The 20,698-nt window shown below is 49.4% G+C and overlaps 1 protein-coding gene across 1 annotated transcript in view; it reads right to left on the reverse strand.

The window, feature by feature from the left end:
• Window positions 1-484: 484 nt before the first annotated feature.
• Ttc1 (tetratricopeptide repeat domain 1) overlaps window positions 485-20,698 on the reverse strand; it is a 20,650-nt gene continuing 436 nt past the window's right edge. Inside the window, exons 2-8 of the mRNA XM_013028660.1 lie at window positions 19,193-19,552; window positions 13,086-13,146; window positions 11,589-11,701; window positions 6,425-6,461; window positions 4,181-4,329; window positions 3,420-3,474; window positions 485-1,019 (exon numbers count right to left, since the gene is read on the reverse strand). Of these exons, the coding sequence (XP_012884114.1) occupies window positions 886-1,019; window positions 3,420-3,474; window positions 4,181-4,329; window positions 6,425-6,461; window positions 11,589-11,701; window positions 13,086-13,146; window positions 19,193-19,519 (876 nt within the window). The 5' untranslated portion in view covers window positions 19,520-19,552 and the 3' untranslated portion in view covers window positions 485-885. The remainder of the gene's footprint in view (window positions 1,020-3,419; window positions 3,475-4,180; window positions 4,330-6,424; window positions 6,462-11,588; window positions 11,702-13,085; window positions 13,147-19,192; window positions 19,553-20,698) is intronic.

The following is a 20,698-nucleotide window of genomic DNA, read 5'->3' on the forward strand; positions in this document are numbered from 1 at the left end:
AAACCAGCAGGAGCTGGGGCTGTTACCACCGTCTCTTCCCAAGAAAGGGGCTTTGGGAAACGGGAAGGGTGCCGCGTTCCCCTGGGGGGCGCGACCGACCCCTCACTGCCCACAGCACTCGAGCGACATCTGCGGTCATGGATGCGCAGCTGTCCTCGAGACCCTGGGTGTCATGTGCTGAGAAAGAACGTTCCATTTGTTCTGAGCCTTAATACCAAGGCTGACACTTGGGCAAAGCCACTATTTAGCATCGTGATGATCTGTGCAAAGCTGCAGAGGGCCGAGATGGCTAGTGGAGTGGAATTTCTGGCTTGTACCACCCAGCTGAACGGCAGCGCAACTAGAACTTCCAGCACATCTGTGGAAGTCAGCATCTGCACCCCTGCCTGAGATCAAGACTACGCCCCCCTCCAGCCACAAGAGCCACCCCCAACCACAAGGCCGACTGCTGTTGCCATGGGGACAGATACCACAACGCAGCCCAGACTGTTAGAGTGCTTTTATTACAGAGGAAGTCGGGGAAGGCTGGAGACCCCGCGCAGCAGCCTCTGAGCTTCATATGGGCAGGGGGTCTGAGGGACCCCGTGCAGCATGTCTAGTGGGCTGGGGAGAAGTCTGCAGACCAGGGCACTGTGTGGCGCCAAGTTCGGCCTGGACAGCAGGCTTCCCCCGCGCAGCCAGGGCAGGAGCAGTGTGCGCAGACCTGCCAGGCTCGCGGCAGGACGGGCAACTCTCCCTGCCAAACAACAGAGCAGTGGGGGAGCCTGTACGGGAGCGGTGCTCTTAGCTAGGGTGTTCTGACAATGGAAAGTGCAGGGCTCTGCCCTCCAGACAGCAAGCAGCGCACGACCTCCCAGTCAGCGGGTACAACCACTGCCAGCTTTGTTATCTATTGTTATTTGGGTTTTGAACAAAATTAATAGAGTAGGAGCCAGTAGAGGAATCCTGTTTGATCTGGAAATTTTCTGTGGAGAGCCCAAAGGGTCGAAGAACGAAGTTCCCCAAATCTTTTAGTTTACCTGCAATGTAAAAGCAAAAAATGCAAATGACTGCAGGGAGACAACCCCCGTCCTCGCCTCCTCGTCTGACTGATCCAAGCTCTAAGTATGTTATGGGATCATCCAGGTTTGCCACCACCAGTGTTTCTGCTCGGGTCGCAGCGACCCGCTGCTCAGGAGACAGCCCCCACGGCCCTCTGGGGTGCAAGCTGCCCCCAATCCTGGCGTTTTGGGGAAATGGGGTCCAGCTCAGCGGCCCAGTGCCCTCTTCCCCTCACGTGGGAGGTCACATGGGACGCTGGGTCTCAAGCTGTTCTGGGGTACACGAGGCCCACAGAGTGAGGTCAAGGTCGATTTCAGAGACACGAAGGGACACATGGCGCAGTGGGGCAGACTGAAATGGGAATGTTCTGGAAAATCTCACTGGATGGGTGAAAAAGGGCTACTTTCTAAACTGCCTTAATTTCCCCCCTAGGTCTGTCTTCTGCTTCCTGTGTCTATGAGGACAGGGGAAGAAGACAGGAAGAGAACCCCATCTTCAGAGATCCAGCTCTTCCCACAGTCCGCCTAACCACCACCTGGCTGGACCAGGGCAAAACACTGAAAGAGGCCTTTCTGGCTGAAGGAGTCCTACGGACTCCGGGCCAGCTTCTGTCTCCAGATCCTCATAGCAGCACCCCGGGGAGAGAAGGGCCGCCCGGGCTTAGCTGTTTTGGGAGAATGAGAGTGGGAGCTTTGGGTGGTTGAGCCAGCTCACGTTCAGCACTTGATGGCCTGGCTCAGAGTTGGCAAAAACAATAACGAACCCAAAAAAGATCACAAACTGACAGAGTGAATCAGGTGACCCCAACTCCAGGGGTCATACAAGGTGAAGCCATACACGGCCACTGTCTGAACAGAGGGGCTGTCCTGAGCTCATTCACAGTGCCAGAAAAGCAAGGGAAAGTACTACCGGTATTTAAAGACCACAGGTCTGATTTGGCCCATGCAAGGCCCAGGCATCCCAGGGCGAAGAGGCGCCTGGCTTCCAGGACACCCACGATCCAGAGCATCCGGAGGATCGAGCCTGTGCAGTTCGGCCGGAGCCTAGACACTACTTAAGCCACCTCTGGGAGAGGTGTCCTCGCTCTCAGGATCTGAGGCTATGTGCTATCTATGCTAGGAGTGGTCAGAAGAAAGGAGAACACAGGAGCACCGAGCCGTCAGGTGATACATCGCACCAGCTTTCTGTGCAGGACTGTTGGGCAGACTGCTCACCAGAGCTACGACTCCACCCAAAATGTTTCTGGCAAAAGAAAATCAAAAGAATCCATCTGCCTGCACCTCAGCCTCTGTCCTCACTCCTACCCTCTGCCTCTGAATACTAAAGAGCCTCTGGGTGCCATTTTTTCTTTTTCTTTTTTTGCTGGTCCTGGGGCTTGAATTTGGGGCCTTGGCTCTGTCTCTGAGCCTCTCTGTGCTCAAGGCAGTGCTCTACCACTTGAACCTCAGGGCCACTTCTGGGTTTTTCTGAGTAGTTTATTGGAGAGAAAGAGTCTCATGGACTTTTCTGCCCAGGCTGGCTTTGAATCTCGATCCTTAGATCTTAGCCTCTGAGTATAGTTAGGATGACAGGCATGAGCCACACATACACAGTGTCTGGGTGCCATTTTCAAGACAAAAGCTTCCTTCATTCTAGCCATTACTGGTGGGAATTCCTGGACCCTAAGTGAAATGAATTAAACCTTGGAGGGTGGAGGATGGCAAAATCCAATGTTTCTAACCCATTACGGGACAGATTGGTGGTGACGTTCCAGATCGAAAGTTCAATTATATTTATATATTTTTTTTTTTTTTTTGTCAGTTGTAGGGCTTGAACTCTGGGCTGGAGCGCTGCCCTGTCCCTCAGCTCTTCAGCTCAAGGCTAGCACTCTACCACTTGAGCCACAGCACCACTTCCGGCTTTTTTCTTTTTGCTTATGTGGTGCTGAGGAATCGAACCCAGGGCCTCGAGCATGCAAGGCAAGCGCTCTACCACTGAGCCACCTTCCCAGTGCCATATATTTATATTCTTGAAAGTAAACATTTCCAAGAAAACCCTAATAGAAAATTAAGTTTGTGAAAAAGCTGATGCCCTCTCAACTATGCTGCCCTTTCTGGAGTAAGAAATAGGTAAGAAGTAACCCTCTCTGGTATTGGTACCCTTGGCAAAAAGAGAGGTCTCAGAAGTGGCGCTGTGGCTCAAGTGGTAAATAGCTAGCCCTGAGCTGAAGAACTCAGGGACAGCGCCCAGGCCTGGAGCTCAAGCCCCACAACAACAACAAAAAGAAAAGAGAGAGAGAGAGAGAGAGGTCTCAAAGCTCTTCCTAGCTGCTGTCTCCTTGAGCAGATGAAATACAGACCCTCACCCCTGTCTGAGAGAACGTAAGGAAGCAAACTTACCTAACATCTCTTCTTTTAGTTTTTCATTACGTTCCTCAATTTGCTTGGGTAATCTCTGAGGAAAAAAGAAACAATTGGTGAGAGATCCTTTGCCTTTATTTTGATTTTGAAACATTTAAAAATCTGGTGTGAAAATAAGATCGGGCTGGGCACTGGTAGCTCACACCTGTAATCCTAGCCTGTACTCAGGAGACTGAGATCTGAGCATCTTGGTTCAAAGCCAACCTGGGCAGAAAAGTCTGAGATTCTTATCTACAATCAAACACTAGAGCCAAAAGTGGAGCTATGGCTTAAGTGGTAGAGCAATAGCCTTGCACAAAAAAAGCTCAGAGACAGCACCCAGTCCCTGAGTTCAAGCCTCAGGATTAGAACAAGAAGCCAGAAGCAGGTGTTCCAGCCTTGACAGATAAGCAAAAGGCACTGAGTTCAAGTCCCAAAACACACACACACACACACACACACACACACACGGTCCATTAACTAAACAAAAAGTCAAACGTGTTTATGAATGAGCTACACAAAAACAGTTTTGTCTAGTTTTCCTGTATTTTTCTTACCAGTGCCTCAACCAAAGTAGAACCTCTGTGAACGTGTGGTTCAGTTTCCAGAAGGACTGGAATGAGAGGCTTACAGTGGTATATTTAAGTAGACTGGATCGTGGGTACTATTCATATGTAAAGCTTTCTCATCCGTGTGTCTTAAGACACGAGAACAGACATACAGAGAAGGATGGCCACAGGAAGAGAGCACTTAGGGTTTACCATACAAGCTTCTCTTGCTTGGTGTACTGATGGATCTTTTTCTAATATGGATTTATAATCGTCCAGGGCTTCGTCTAGTTTACTTGTTTTCTCGTACAGCTCTGCTCTCCTCAGTGCTGCTCGGATGTAGTTGGGGTTTAGCTGAATTGCTGTGGAGAGAGAAGCAGCAACTGTCACGGCAGGGAGCGTGGCCAGCCCAGACCAATGGCTGCATCCCGTCTCAGCGCCACATCCTCCCAGGGCGTGGCAAGAGTCATGTTTTGTGTCCATACCTGAGGCTGACCAGACAACAGACAGGTGGGGCTTCGTGGCCACACCCCCTCCGCCACCTCCCCCCAGCCAGTGGCTCCCGGCGGCCCCGAGGAGGAAAGGCTGGTGCAAGCACCATGCACACAGGTGGCCCGTTCCTACAAACACCACCTCCACACGGAGACCGCAGCGCCACGCGGCTCACACAGCCTGAAAGAGTACTTTTCTTTTGCCTTAATTTCCAACCATTTAAAAATATAAAGATCAGGGCTGGGAATGTGGCTCAGTGGTAGAGTGTTGCCTAGCATGCGTGAAGCCCTGGGTTCGATTCCTCAGTACCACATGCACAGAAAAAGCTGGAGGTGGCGCTGTGGCTCAAGTGGTAGAGTGCTAGCCTTGAGCAAAAGAAACTCAGGGACAGTGCCCAGGCCCTGAGTTCAAACCCCAGGACTGGCAAAAAAAATAAAGTCTGTGGGGGGAGGTGGATCTGGTTGACCACGGCCCGGCCCTGCCCTTCACCGAGCTGGAGCAGCCAGGCGCAGCACTTCAGCGCAAGGCGACTGGCGGCAGAGATGGGGAGGAAAGGCTGCACGACACCTTTGCTCTGGCCTCATTGCTGAGGTCACAGCCCGAAACCTGCCCGGGTCCTCCACACACAGCCAGGGCCTTTCCGTCATTTGGGTTCTCAGCTCTTCCTTCCAGTGGCAGAGCACTTGCCCGGCAGGTGAAGGCCTTGGGCTCCAGCCTCACCCTTCCATTCGCCAACGATCCTAATAACTGCTGTGTTTGGGGTGGAGTACGTTGCATGGCTCCTGTTCCTGAGTTCTCTCTTCTGTTAGGAAGTAATGTCCTGACTCTTAAAACTTTTTTCCCTTTCACATAATTTTCATTCATTCATGCTTCCCGCAGACGGGACGTGTATGGGCTATAGCGGTAAAGACAGAAGCTGAATGCTCACTATTCCAGCACATGGCTATGGTTGTGTGGTCAGAGTGCATGGGACAAGAAATGGCCAAGGTAACGCAGAGTAAGAGCTGGCTTCAGGGTACAGACAAGAGGGGACCGCTGGAGGAAGGTCAGGTGGAGTGAACTGGTGTGAGGCACTAAGAGTGAAGGTACTAACACCAGAATAACCCTGGCATGTAGAGACCGGCACAGGGCTGGAGGGGAGTCTTGATTTGTTCCTTATGGAGTGACAAGAAGCAACAGTGTGATTTTTTTGGCAGAGCTACTCTAGGAAGAAAGCTGCTGGGTGCTGGTGGCTCATGCCATCTATCATCCTAATGACTCAAGAGGCTGAGATCTGAGGATTGTGGCTTGGAGTCAGCCTGGGCAGAAAAGTTTATGAGACTTCTTAGCTCCAATTAACCCAAAAGACCTGGAAATGGAGGTGTGGCTTAAGTGGTAGAACACCAACCTTGAAAGCTCAGACAGTGCCCAGGCAGAGTTCAAGCCCAGGGCTGGCATGGGAAAGAAAAAAAAAGTGTGGAATCAACTCTGAGTAGTGTGTGGTATCCTCCCAGGGTGGTGGCTGAGATGGGTCTGGGCTGTGGAGGTCCTTCTGCTTTAGTCTCCCAAGCACAGACTGTAAGAGGAAAAACAAGTTTGAAGGACACCGTGGTGTACTACATTAAGTGTCTAGGAGATGCAGGAAAGTAGGACCTGTCCCTTAACCATGGCTGACCTTCTCCACACACAGACAACAATGCCCACGGCAGCTGTGATCTCCAGTGGGACCTCACAGAAGTTCTGAAGCCTACGGACCACAGACCACATAAGTTCTGTTGGAAAGGCAGCTCTGAATTTTCACGTTTGTTGCTGTGGGAAACAGTTACCCCAGCATGCGTACTGGGGCGTGACCCACAGTGCCTTCTTTTGCAAACGCTGTCCTGCAGGAAGGGGGCGCATCTACGAGTGCGCAGACCCCTGTCCATCCCTCTAGCTGAGCAACGTGCTCACACATTGGCAGGCAAGAAGGTAAGAGCACACGTGTACCTTTGCTGCAGTCGCTGATGGCCAGCTCATTCTTGTCCTAAAAGGGAAAACAACGTTAACGTGTTATATTAATGTGCTTATTGTCTCAGTGCTCCAAGACCTGTCTACACCATCTGCTCATTAGTAACTGCTTAGGGACACACACAAAGCTTTCCAAATAAACGACATAAAAATACATGCCACTTCCAAGAGAACATTTAGAATTAGCGTGGGGATAGCTCTGACTCGAAAGTCTCCTGGTAACAAATGGTCGACTTTCCCCAACTGTCCCAACTGACTTATTACACCAGCAAGAGACGCTGGAGCCAAGTGCCGCACCGAGGACACCCCGCTATGGCACCGGTCCTCTTGGCTGGCTGCTCATGCTGCCTTCCAAGCAGCACTGAGGACGCTGTAATTGCACCTGGTACAGATCTTCATGCAGCCGGAGTCAACAGGTACTTGCTACTACTGTATATACCTGACTAGAACTCTAGATGGAATACACAGACAACTCAAAGTATCAACTAACTTAACCTGCTGGATTTAAAAACGGCGTAGTGGAAGCTAGGACACTAGCAATCAAAAGAACTGGATTCTGTCCCAGCTCTGGTACTGCCCTCTGCCTAAGGCTGACCACGCTACACTTCTTTAGGCATAGTTTCTCATCAAAAATAGGAGCAGGCCGGATTGAATGCCGGATGAAATGTCTACGTTTTCCGTATTATAGAAGCAAGCTGGTTCAAATCATGTTCTCCTCCCATAATGCCCATTATCTTTATTTACTACATACTAAATGGTTTGCAGAGCACCCTTCTGAATCCAGTCAAGGATAGTCTCAGGATGGACTCCTTACTAACTCATTATTACTTATAATTATGAGGTGACGGCTGAGGGTTAAGGAAAAGTTCTGCAGCTAAGTAAGGGTGAAGGCTGTGTCTAAAGCCACTGCATCGTACCCATACAATGTCACTTTTGTGTGGTGCTTGATCCTAATAAACAAAACAACAAAAAATCCAGTATCACGCCTGTAATCCTAGCTACTCAAAGCTGAGATCTGGGGATCGCAGTTCAAAGCTAGCCTAGGCAGTGGAGACTCAAAAAAAAAAAAAAAAAGCTGCAAGTGGAGCTTTGAGCAAAAGCAGCACAGGGACAGAACTCAGGCCTGAGTTCAAGCCCCAGGAATGTTACACACACACACACACACACACCAATGAGTCCCCTTCCCCCCAAAGTGCCACACTGACACACACACACACACAACAATGAGTCCCCTTCCCCCCAAAGTGCCACACTGACAATGCTCTCCTCTGCAGAGCTCTCCTCTATGCACAGACTCAAGTCTAGCAAGGCCACCTACTTCCCCAACTCACGCACCAGGCAATCACGCTAACCCAACCCTAGAAATAGAACTCCAGCAGCTGTGAAAACAAGGAGCTCCGAGTCCACACAGCAAATGGGTGCTGCGCAATTCCTCTCACTGAGGGAAACCTGACCCAATATACTGTGATCATGTGCAAATAAAAAATGTGGTAACAGAAGCAAACATTTTGGAGTTCTTCAGCTACGAATAAAACTGTTAGACACGAATTCGGATCACTGGTAGAACATACTAATAAATTCTGCTTTTTCTTTTATGAGGAATCTAGTGGACTTTTACACTTAGGCTAGCTTTGAACTGCTTATACTGTTTGTTTTCCAGTCATGGGACTTGAATTCAAGGCCTAGGTGCTGGCCCTGAGCCCTTTTTTTTTCTTTTTTTTGGGGGGGGTTCGGTCGTGGGGCCTGAACTCTGGGCCTGGGTGCTGTCCCTCAGCTCTTCAGCTCAAGGCTAGCGCTCTACCACTTGAGCCACAGCACTACTTCCGGCTTTTTTTCTTTTTGCTTATGTGGTGCTGAGGAATCGAACCCAGGGCCTCATGCATGCAAGGCAAGCACTCTACCACTGAGCCACCTTCCCAGCCCCCTGAGGCCTTTTTCTTAAGGTTAGCTCTACCACTTTGAGCCATAGCACCACTTCTGGTTTTCTGATGGTGAACTGGAGAAAAGAGTCACACAGGGACTTTTCTGGCTGGACTGGCTTTGAACCATGATTCTTAGCTCTCAGCCTGAGTAGCTAGGATTTCAGGTGTGAGTTACTGGTGCCCGGCTACCCTGCTTATTTTTGAGATAGGCTCTTGCTTCCTGCCCCAAGGTGACTGGACTGCAGTCCTCCTATTTTTCACTTCCCATCATAGCTGGGGTGACAGGTGCACGCCATCTGACACCGGCTTCTTTCGAGTCCCTGAACATGCCTGAGTAAGCCCGCAGATTTCCTACCTCAGCCCGAGTAAGCCTGCAGTATTTCCTAGGAGCAGGCCCTTGTGGGCAGTACTGCTTGCCTGGCCTGAGAACATTATTTTTAAAAAAGCAATGGGGACTGGGAAGTTGGCTCAGTGGTAGAGCGCTTGCCTTGCATGCCTGAGGCCCTGGGTTCCATTCCTCAGCACCACATAAGCAAAAAGAAAAAAAAAAAGCCAGAAGTGGCATTGTGCTCAAGTGGTAGAGCGCTAGCCTTGAACTGAAGAGGTGAGGGACAGCGCCCAGGCCCAGAGTTCAGGCCCCACGACCGGAACCCCCCCCCCCAAAAAAAAGCAATGGGTCTGGGGCACTGGGGTAGAAGGAAGAGGCTGAGGTCAGGCTGGAGGGCGGTCCGAGGAAGTCCCTAACAAGTCGAATGTGCCATCTGCGCTCTGGGACCCAGTGGACGAGGGGCAAACAGCCCGAGACTGGAATGCCAGCCTGCATCTTATGGACTCTGCCTGCGTTGGCCTGTGGCAGGGAACCAAGACCCCACCACTTTCGGCTCCCCAAATCACAAGTGTGAGCCACTGCTGTCAGGCATGAGACTGGTTTACATCAACTTAAAAAAATGGCCTTATTTTTCCTAATTTTGATATTCTGTAGAACTTCTTTGCTCATGTCACATAAAGCACTCCTAAAATCATTTGGAGACCAAAGTCAGCTAGATACAAGTTGCAGTTTTCTAAAATAAAAACAATACAAGACACTATGTTGAAAAACTTTGTAACTTCAGGGTAGGGGAGTGGTGAGGGGGAGAGAAGAGGGAGGTGGGAGGTGGGGAGGGAAGGAATGGTAAGAGAAAAACAAAGGAGGTGGTAACAATGCTCGATAGGAAATGTACTCAACTACCTTACTCATGTACAGTATCTTTACAATAAATATATACAAAAAATAAAATAAAAACACCAAAATCTTCCTAAGCTGGGTGCTGGTGGCTCACGCCTGCAAATCCTAGCTACTCACTCAGGAGGCTGAGATCTGAGGAGTGCAGTTTGAAGTCAGCTTGGCCAGGAAAGTCCACGAGACTCTCACCTCTAATTAACCACCTGAAAACTGGAAGTAGAGCTGTGGCTCAAAGTAGTAGAGTGCTAGCCTGGAGTGAAAAAGCTTAGGGACAGCACCCAGACCCCAAGTTGTATGTCCCTCCCCCACAGTATAACCCCTGCTTTCACTATATTTGATGTCAGTATAACTTGTGGAGGAGATGGGGAAAAACCAGTTGTTTAAGGATACAGGTGGATCTGATGCAACAATGAGAAGTACAAGTTGTCATGTCCAAAACGAGCTTTACAACGTCGGTGCGGGGGGGGGGGGGGGGGGAGGGGGGGGGGGGGGGGGGGGGGGGGGGGGGGGGGGGGGGGGGGGGAGGGGGGGGGGGGGGGGGGGGGGGGAGGCTGGGAAGGGATGGGAAGGGTAAACAAAGGAGGAGGCTGCAATGCTTGGTAAGAAATGTACGCATTATCCTGCCCATGCAATTGTAACCCCTCTGTACAGTATGTTTACAAATAAAATAAAATAAAATTAAAACAAAACAAAACAAAAACACAAAAAAACCCTTTCTGCATATCTATATCTAAGAACCCACTTTCCCACCCTAGACCTAAGGAACCAGATATGTAGAGGTGCTAGACCCCAAGCAGTATGAATATGAACAGGTGAGGGCAGACAGCTGATCTCGGCACCCAGAAACCCCCAGCCAGCCAATCCCGAGACAGCTTCCTGCTAAGATTCCTCAGCCAGTTTAACAAGCAGCACCTTTGCTTTAAAAATTTCTTCTCTCAGGCCGGGCGCTGGTGGCTCACGCCTGTAATCCTAGCTACTCAGGAGGCTGAGATCTGAGGATCGCGGTTCAAAGCCAGCCCAGGCAGGAGAGACCGTGAGACTCCTATCTCCAATAAACCACCAGAAAACCGGAAGTGGCGTTGTAGCTCAAGTGGCAGAGCGCTCGCCTTGAGCTGAAGAGCTGAAGGACAGCGCCCAGGACCAGAGTTCAAGCCCCACGACCGACAAAAAAAAAAAAAAAAAATTTCTTCTCTCGGCTGGGCGCCGGTGGCTCACACCTGTCATCCTAGCTACTCAGGAGGCTGAGATCTGAGGATGGAGGTTCAAAGCCAGCCCGGGCAGGAAAGTCTGTGACTCTTATCTCCAATAAACCACTAGAAAACCGGAAGTGGTGCTGTGGCTCAAGCGGTAGAGCGCTGGCCTTGAGCTAAAGAGCACAGGGACAGCGCCCAGGCCCAGAGTTCAAGCCCCATGACCGACCCCCCCCCCCAAAAAAAACTTTTTCATCTCTCCAGTCTTGCATGGTGATTGTGCAGACAACACAGGGAAGTGAGACATTTAGTGCACCAACACATGCAATAAATGCACCTGCACTCTCCCTGCCATGCCAGGCTCTGTCCTGTGAAAGTACATACAGCTTCTTTCTCCCCCTCGCCCCAGCTGCTGGACACTTCCCTATGTAGCGCATGGCCTTCAACAGAAAAGCCCGACTTGGGGATGACCATCTTTAAGTGTGGAGTTTGAGCCTGAGTCTTTATTTAGAATTCTGGAGGCCTCAGTCAAGCAGCTGTCGCTGGTGTGGGATGCGCACCACTTGGTTCCTTGACCGTGAACCTGACCTAGTTTCCTGGAAACTTTGCCAGCCCTCCTTCCAAAGAAGTATTCACACAACCACTTCAATGATTACAGGGTACTTTTTTCAGCCTTCCTGTGCTCTCTTCATCAATGAAGTATAGGGGCAGGAAAAGAGCAGCAGAAACTTTAAACCTCTGTGGTGGCTGTTGGGAAGAAATTGCACCCTACAAAACACAGAGACCCCATGCTTAAGAAATACCCATACCTGTCTCATCCTCGCAGCAGCCCGGTTTGAAAACAGAATGGACCGGTCTTTCTGGAAGCAGGCGGGACACGTCTGAAGAGCTTTGGTGTAGGAACTTTCAGCTTCGACATAATCTAGGACGAAAGGGTTCAGGGTGAGAGTCAATCAGGTTTTATTCCACACACTTCTGCATCCCACAGGTGCCAGAATGCACAGCTCCCACGCAAAGGCTTCCACTCTACTACAGTCCTGGTCTGTCGCGCCTGGGACAGTCACATCTCCTCCCTTCGCTAACAAAATGATGCCTGCTTCAAGGCTGGCCTCTCCACCACTGCAGCCGCGCTGCTGCTGAGGACCTGCTGCTCCCACCGATCTCCCACGGCCTGGGATTGGTGAGCAGACACTGCACGCTGTCAGCAATGTCTCTGCTGCTCATACCCTGGACAGCCAGCCTCATCTGACTTAGCGATTCAGACAGGAGGTTCCCAAGGGGGGCAGGGGAAAGGAACTAGACAGATAAGGAAGCGAGTAAGGCTTGAGATCCATTACTCAGGTTGAAGAAGTTTCTGGGGCTGGGGTAATCTCAGTGGCAGAGTACAGGCTGAACTTGTACAAAGTGCTGGGCTCAGTCCCTAGCACTGCAGGGGTGGGAAGTGTGGGGGGGGGGGGGGGGGGATGTGTCAAGAACCTTTAGGTCTCTGAGAAAAGAAGGGAGGATTGTTAAACTAGGATGAGCCAGGGCTCAGGTTATAGAGCACCAGCCAATGGAAGCATTAGATACTGAATTTCAGTCTTGGTCTCAGATAAAAAGTGAGAACCTACTAAGTCGGGGGAGGTTAACATTGCTAGATCTGTCTGTGACAGGGCCTCACCGTAGAGCGGAGACTGTCCTTCAACTATCTCTACCTCAGCCTTCCCCTGCTGGGATTACAGGCATGTGTTTGAACTCAGGCTTGAGCCAGCCACCAGTCTGGGAGTCCAATGTGAGAGGCAGGGTGAGAACTGGGAATAGGATCTCCTGAGGGAAGCTCAGGCGCGCCCTGTGTTTCTCTGGCTGTCTATGTCCTGGGGTCCTCAGTGCCACAGGCATTATGCCCTTTAGACTTCCAGCCTCCAAAGCTGCGAGCTGCACCACTGTCTTTACATAGCCGGCTGCCGCGTAAGGACGGGCAATGGGGGAGGAAGTGGACACCTGGCCCTCAGAAGGTGGGGCTGTTGGCAAAGCCTCTGCTTTACAGCCAGGCAGGCCTCACACGTGCTGTCCCCAACCACAGATGGAGAGCATTACTCCTGGTTTCTGGATAAGAAAAGAAAAACTCCTGTGCCAAGAGACACAGGCTGGCTCGCTGTCAGCCGACAGTGACCTGGAGCAGGTAAAACAATACAGACACCAAGTCCAGGAGTCGGGAGCTGTGTGGAGATGGCGCTCAGGCTTGCTAGGTGTTTCCAGATGTTCTGAGTCTTCACACTGAAGACGGGCGAGGGAGAGCAGGCGTTAGTGCCATCACACCACCTCACCTCCTTTCTTGAACTGTTCATTTCCTTCCTCCTTTAGTCTAGTGCTCTCTCCTCTCCTCTTCTGAAAGAGAGCCAAGATAAAACAATGTAAATATGCAAAAAAATCTAAGCTTTTTTATATCCACGCCTACTTTACAGGTATCAACTCTTAGGAACTGGGTGTTCCCCAAACTGTAACCCTATTAATTTTTTTTTGGGTCAGTCGTGGGCCTTGAACTCCGAGCCTGGGCGCTGTCCCTCAGCTCTTCAGCCCAAGGCTAGTGCTCTACCACTTGAGCTACAGCGCCACTTCCCATTTTTTGGTGGTTTATTGGAGATAAGAGTCTCACCAGTTTTCCTGCCCGGGCTGGCTTTGAACTGTGATCCTCAGATCTCAGCCTCCTGAGTAGCTAGGATGACAGGCGTGAGCCACTGGCTCACCAGCTCCTCGAGTTCTTTAGCCAATAGCAAAACATCGCTGAAATAAATGCATACATACCACAGGATACACTGAAACACTGTGAAAAGTTTACAGAGAATGATGACTGTGTGTCACTGTGTATGTGTGTGTGTATGTGGGGGGGGGGGCTTGAACTCAGGGCCCGGGCACTGTCCCTGCGCTTTTAATTTTTTGCTAAAAGCTAGTACTCTTATCAATTGAGCCACAGCTACACTTCTAGCTGAGAGACTCACAGACTTTCCTGTTTGGGATTCTCAGATCTCAGCCTCCTAAATACTAGAATTATAGGTGTGAGCGAGCCACTGGCACCCAGCTGAAAGGATGATTATGAACTTTGACAACGGATAGTAATTTAACCAGCAAGAAAGAATTTGTAAAATTGTAAATCTATTTCTACATTTTATTATCTATTCTATATTATTTTTGGTCGGTTGTGGGGCTTGAACTCTGGCCTGGGCGCTGTCCCTCAGCTCTTCAGCTCAAGGCCAGTGCTCTACCTCTTGAGCCACAGCGCCACTTCTGTGACTTTCCTGTCCAGGCTGGCTTTGATCTCAGCATCCTTAGTAGCTAGGATTACAGGCATAAGCCACCAGCGCCCGGCTCCCTAGTTATTTTCAAGACACCAATGACAGCTTTGAAACAGCTGCTTAAGTCAAATTAGATTTTTGAACCCTGGGCACGCTCTCCTCTGCCCCTCCCTGTGGGATTCTTTCATGTCACAATCCAAATTCCCCAGACTTCCTGCTGGAGCAACACTCCCCTCACCGCCATCTTTCTAAAAGTGGATTTTGTTTCAGGTGCACATACTATTCTATGTATGTATAGTATTTTGTACTTTGACCTGGAATTGGTGGTTTCTCCCCATCTTTAGTTTGAAACGGTATCTAGAAACCAAGGTCTGGCTACTAGCATGTACAGTTACTAAAGTAACTTTAGACTCTTTTAGTTAAAAAAAAAAAAGAATTTCAGGGACAGGGATCAGGCCTGGAATTCAAGCCCCAGGGAATAATGTTGCGCGTGTGCACAGACAGGCATGCATGCACAGACGCGTATGTACATGTATGTGTACACACACACACACCCTTAAGAGGCCAGGGCAAGGGATATGGCTCAAGTTGTACAGCAAGTTGTACCCTAGCAAGCACATGACCCTGAGTTCAACTTCTAGTATCTCCAACAAAACCCAACAACACAAAACAGTCCAATAGTCACAAGAATACACGAAAGTAAAATCCTACTACACAGGATTCTTGGGTAACAAGGCCTGAACTCCTGCTCAACCTTTGTGTCCTTAGCTTTTCCCTCTCCAGTCTGGCACTCTACCATTTGGGCCCTGTCTCCACTTCCAGTATTTTGTTTGTTAACTGGAGATACAAGTCTCAGGAATTTTCTGTCTGGATCTTCAGATCCGATCTCAGCCTCCTGAGTAGCTGGGATACAGGTGGAAGAGAACTACTGGTGCACGGCTATAAACTTAGATTTTCAAATAATAGTTTAACAGATGGCCAACCTTGAAAAGCGCAAACATTTCAGCTTGTTGCCATTAAAGTTTAATAGATCATTAAAGAAAACGTAGAATTTTGAAACTGGTATGGAAACCCATTGGTATAATCAGTTTAAATAAAGAATGATAGGAAAATTAAAATAGGTAGAAATGGTGGGGAGAGAGTGGACAAAGGGTGAATGAGGATGGATGTGGTCCATGTAGTTTATCTGCATGTGGGAAAACAGAACAATGGAACATGGTGAAACTGTCTTAGGAAGGTGGGGGTGTGGGTAAGAAGAGAGGGGGCAATTTTTTTTTGGGGGGGGAGGGTTGTAGGGCCTGAACTCTGGGCCTGGGCACTGTACCTCAGCTCTTCAGCTCAAGGCTAGCGCTCTACAACTTGAACCACAGTGCCACTTCTGGCTATTTCTGCTTATGTGGTGCTGAGGAACCGAATTCAGGGCCTCAGGCATGCAATGCAAGCACTCTACCACTGAGCTACCTTCCCAGCCTGAGAGGGGCAAATTTGATTTAGAAACATCATGTGAATGTGTGGAAATGTTACAAGGAGACCCGCCTTGCACAACTAATGCCAATTTTTAAAAAATGGTGCTGAGACATAGCAGCCATCTGGAAATAAGATAAAAATACAGCCACAGGACAGCATATGAATAAACTCTGAATGGATTGGAGGTCTTTCAGCATGGAGAATGGCTGACTGATATAAATCCAGAATTAATATGAAGATTAATAAATCTGACTATAGAAAAACAAAGTGAATTCCAACAAAACATTTCACTATAACAAATTCAAAAGATACCTGACACTGAACAGGTTGCTGCACCAAAGTTCACGACATCACCAATCAAATGACCCAAAGCAGAAGCAACCCATGCACTGGCAGATGGGATGAGGGAGGAACAAATGTGGCACCTGGATACCTGGAGATAATTATGCAACCTCAGAGAGGACCAACCCCTCACACATGCTACAACAGCCACAGCTCCTGAAAACCAAGCAGTGAAGGCAGACAACAAAGGACAGATGTGGGGCGAACCCACTCCCATGGGGTGCCCAGAATGTCCATTCATAGAAAGCAGGATGATTGCTACTAGAGGTTGTGGGAGGGGAGAGGGAGGGGCTGCTTGCTCTGCAGGATGAAGCAGTCTGGAGATGGACCGTGGTTGACAGGTGCACAAGGTGAATAAGCTCAATTCCACTGAGCTGCACCTTTGGATTTACCCATTTTAGCACAACTTAAACACACAGCTGACAAATAGGAAGAAGATATTTGCGAAATTACCACAAAGAGCTAAAAAAGAAGCAAACCACCTATAAGAATGGAAGCAAGGGCTGGGAAGGTGGCTCAGTGGTAGAGCGCTTGCCTTGCATGCATGAGGCCCTGAGTTCGATTCCTCAGCACCACATAAGCAAAAAGAAAAAAGCCGGAAGTGGTTCTGTGGCGCAAGTGGTAGAGCGCTAGCCTTGAGCTGAAGAGCTGAGGGATAGCACCCAAGCCCAGAGTTCAAGCCCCACAACCGACCAAAAAATAAATAAAAAATGAAGGAAGGAAGCAGGCATGGTTGTCCAGGCCCACCATCTCAGTAAGTTCTGCCAGCCCAGGATACATAACAAGCCTGTCCAAAATCACAAAACCCTCTGGAAACATTTTGCCTAAGGTAGTAACTGCAATGGGAAATGTATCACAATTATGCTGCAGGAAGAAGTGGACACCACTTTAACCAAGTGGGCAGGATGGATATCACCAATAATGCTGTAACATCTACCTACCTGCCTACAACACACACAACCACAGGACTCAGGGAGGAGAACACATGTCTGAAACTAAAATGAACTCTTGAGAAATTTTCATCCTTAAGGGTTAAACACAGTGTCTTGCGTTCATATCTTAGTCTAAGTTCCTCCATTTAAGGCATGCATTGTGCAGGCACTATGCTAAGCACCTGGGCTATACCTTGCACAGGACAGAGTATGTGGCCACGGTCCCCACACTGTACTCACACACAGGAGAAAGCACAGCTGCTGCCCCTAGTTCAGCAGTGAGCGCCGTGAGCTGGTGACCACAGTCTGTACACATTTTTTTCTATTTATTCTGGGCACTAATGGATGGCTGCCAGATGAATGAGTTAAATTCTAGAATTAGCCTGGTGTGTAGTGAATGTGCAGATTTTTCATGCATCTAAAAAAGTGACTGAAGTGGGAAATACGGACAGCATCTGCCCTTTTTGAAGAACCAACGAGAAAACTGAGGACTTAAAATGAAGGGTTGCTTCCTACGGTTCTATAAGGAAGACGAGTTACTTACAACACGATTAGGACAAAAGGTGATGGAACAACAATGCTAAATCAAACTTCCTGTAAAGAGAATAACCACCACTCTTCCCTGGCAAACACAGTAAACCTATTTTTATTAGATTACTGATACAATATCTGATATCATAGCTGTGTGATACCATACCATTCACTGAGTTAAAAGATGGCCGGGCGCTGGTGGCTCACACCTGTCATCCTAGCTACTCAGGAAGCTGAGATCTGAGGATCATGGTTCAAAGCCAGGCCGGGCAGCAAAGTCTGTTGAGACTCTCATCTCCAATAAACCACCAGAAAACCAGAAGTGGCGCTGTAGCTCAAGTGGTAGAGTGGTAGCCTTGAGCTGAAGAGCTGAGGGACAGTGCCCAACCCAGAGTTCAAGCCCTACTACTGGGAAAAACAACAACAACAAAAACCTAAGATGTAAAATATACCTATTGCAGAACACCATCTACCAGGCATGTGCTAAAATATTAGAGGAAACTTGAATTATTATTTTATGAAAAACAAACATGTATCTAGCTCAAGCTAGAAAACTTAAGTGCTTTTAAGTTTGGGTGCAACCTGTCAGAATGTGAGAACTGCAACCCACGCAGCAGCTGATTAGAATACCTCTTTTACTTTACATCTGAGTGCACAAGGAAAATCTGCAGTATGAAGGGTTAGAGCTGAGTCTGTATCTCTTCTATATTAATAAAAAATTGAATCAAATACGCTTTTTTTTCCGGGGGGGGGGGGGAGTCCGGTCATGGGGCCTGAACTCTGGGCCTGGACGCTGTCCCTCAGCTCTTCAGCTCAAGGCTAGCGCTCTAGCACTTGAGCCACAGTGCCACTTCCGGCATTCCCCACACTGTTTCCCTGCCCCACCCTCTTACACAGCCCGTTAATCAATCAATTAAACGAAGGCCTTCCACCTGCAGACAGATGCTCCATCACCTGAATCATGCCCCGGGCCCACACAACATTCATATCTCCACCCTCTCTGATGGCATTAACTGTATTATTCAGGTTCTTTAAGATGAGCTCTAAGACAATGTAACTATTTAAAACTCCTGGTCTCTGAGATTATAAAGTTGAAGGAGATCAAGACTTCTGTTTTGGTCAGTTCTGGGGCAAAGAAGCTTTCTAGGAAGATGTTTTCTTTTGGTTCTAAATCAAAGGGACAGGAGTTCAAGAATCCGTTCTGGCATTTTCCAGGTGTGCGATCTTAGGCAAGTTACTTCCCCACTCTGGGGAATGGTAACATGTTTCAAAAGTCTGTTGAGGGGACTCAAACTCAGTAACATCTCAGCTTAGTGGCTAGCCCATTGCTGCTCAACAAAACAAAGCTACCATTAAATGCAATGCTGTTTTGTAGACCCAGCCACTGTCCTCTGTAACCACGCTGCCACAAAAACCCTCAACTCTTACTTTGCTGGCTAGGGATCAACAAAAAAGCACTGTCAGTCATAAAAATGTCCGTATCAGAAATTTCAACCCTAGCAAAGGTCATGAAATAAGCGGTGTTACCTGTACAGGCACTCAAAACTATAGATTAGAAAACAACTTAGACTCTGAAGTACAAGATAAAAGTTCCCAGAAAAACAGGAATTTCTCTGCAAAGCCCTATGCTTCTCTGTCCTGCTACTGACAGATCTAGTGCTACTCTTGTGGTCAGGACTGGTCACTCTACTCAGGCAAAGCACACGATTACAGCCACACTTACTTGCTTGGTTTTCTGGGGGAAGAAAAGTAACCTGGGCTGGGCTTCATCTCACAAATTCTCCTGGCATGAGACATCCCGTCCCCAGCTGGCTGACATTTATTCATTTTTAAAAGCAGTTTAAGAGGCAGATTGTGCACAACATTTACCTGCTTCTCTTCTTCTGGCATATCTTTCTCCAGTTCGATTAGGTATTCCTCGTCTAGCTCTGAGGAAGTGGGGTCCTCACCAGCTTTGCTCTCAGTCTCAGGCTCTCCAGGCTTCTCAAACGAGGCACTACAGTCATGAAAGTGCTCCTCTTCCACCTGGTCTTCCTGGAGACTGCCCTTATCATCCTGGAGCTTCCTGCTCTGCGAATGCGGATCTCTGGGATCAGGAGCTGCTGGGCTGGCTCCTCCTGTTTCTGGAGGATCTGTAACCTTTAAGCCCTTGACTAGATCTTCTGGAACTTTAAAGTTCTCGGCCTTCTCCCCCATGCTGAATTCAGTGTGCGGGGTGAGGCTAAAAGTCTGGAAGAGAAAAACAGCTGCTTTGTAATGGTGCTAATAATGAAAAATTCTGCCGCACACCTAACTGCAGCAAAGACTGAATGAAACAATGACTTCCAAAGGAAGTCTAACTTCCTGGCATTGGAACTGTTATTATAAACCCACAAATAATGCTAGGTATCGTTTTAGCTGGTATATTCTCCTGGTCAAAATCTGATAGCAGAACTTGTTCTAAGCAACAAGAAACCCATGGGGGAATTAGAGGAGGTGGGGAAGAAGACGGGTAGCTGGAGACTAAACCCAGGCTCCCTAACCAGATGATTTCTCCTTCCACGGTTAACATTGTGCTGAGGTAGCAAGAACGAGGCCACAGCCAGAACAGCAACAAGAAAGAGAGCCTTAATCTCTATTCAAAATGAACAACCAAACTGTGGGGGGGGGCGGGGAAAAAACAAGCCTTTTTTTGGGGGGGAGGGAGGGAGGGGCAGCATTGCCACAACGAAGCCCAAGAATTAATGTCTTGTGGAGCTCAAAATGGAATCACGCCAAAACTGGGCTCATCGACTTAACCAAAAGGATGGGATGAAAGGCCCACGTGCCAGTGGTGGGAGAGAAGCCGCGGCTCAGGTGGACCTAATCAGGACCCCAGTTCGCAACCGGGCCGGGTAAGGGCGGCTCTCGCCCCTGGCTGGGTGACCACACCTGGCACAGGGAGAAAACTGCTGGCCAGGCGCTGGCCGGGGCCTCGGCAACTCATGAGATTCTCTCCCCCGCCCCTCTCTCGTTACGTGGCTTAGCCTGGCCTGGCATCCTCGCTCCTCCGGAGGCTGAGATCTGAGGACTGCGGTTCCCTGGCAGGGAAGTCCCGCAGTCCGCGAGCCCCTCATCGCCCAGGAGCCACCAAAAAGCCGGAAGTGGAGCCACGGCTCGAGTGGTTAGAGCGTCAGCCTTGAGCAATTACAGAACGTAAACCAAAGCCCCCCCCCCCAACACACCAAACCAACCCGCCTCGGGGACAGTGCCCGGGACCCCGAAGCGGAGGAGGAGGAGGAGGAAATAATAAACACCGTGCCGCAGGGCCTGCCACCGATCCCGCCCCGGGCTCCGGAAGCTGCGTCAGAGTCAGGCCGCCCGCAGTCTCGCCCCGCGGCCCCGCAACCCAGCCCC

Source organism: Dipodomys ordii, unplaced genomic scaffold (genome assembly GCF_000151885.1).
Source record: "Dipodomys ordii isolate 6190 unplaced genomic scaffold, Dord_2.0 Scaffold112, whole genome shotgun sequence".
NCBI classification, from domain to species: domain Eukaryota; kingdom Metazoa; phylum Chordata; class Mammalia; order Rodentia; family Heteromyidae; genus Dipodomys; species Dipodomys ordii.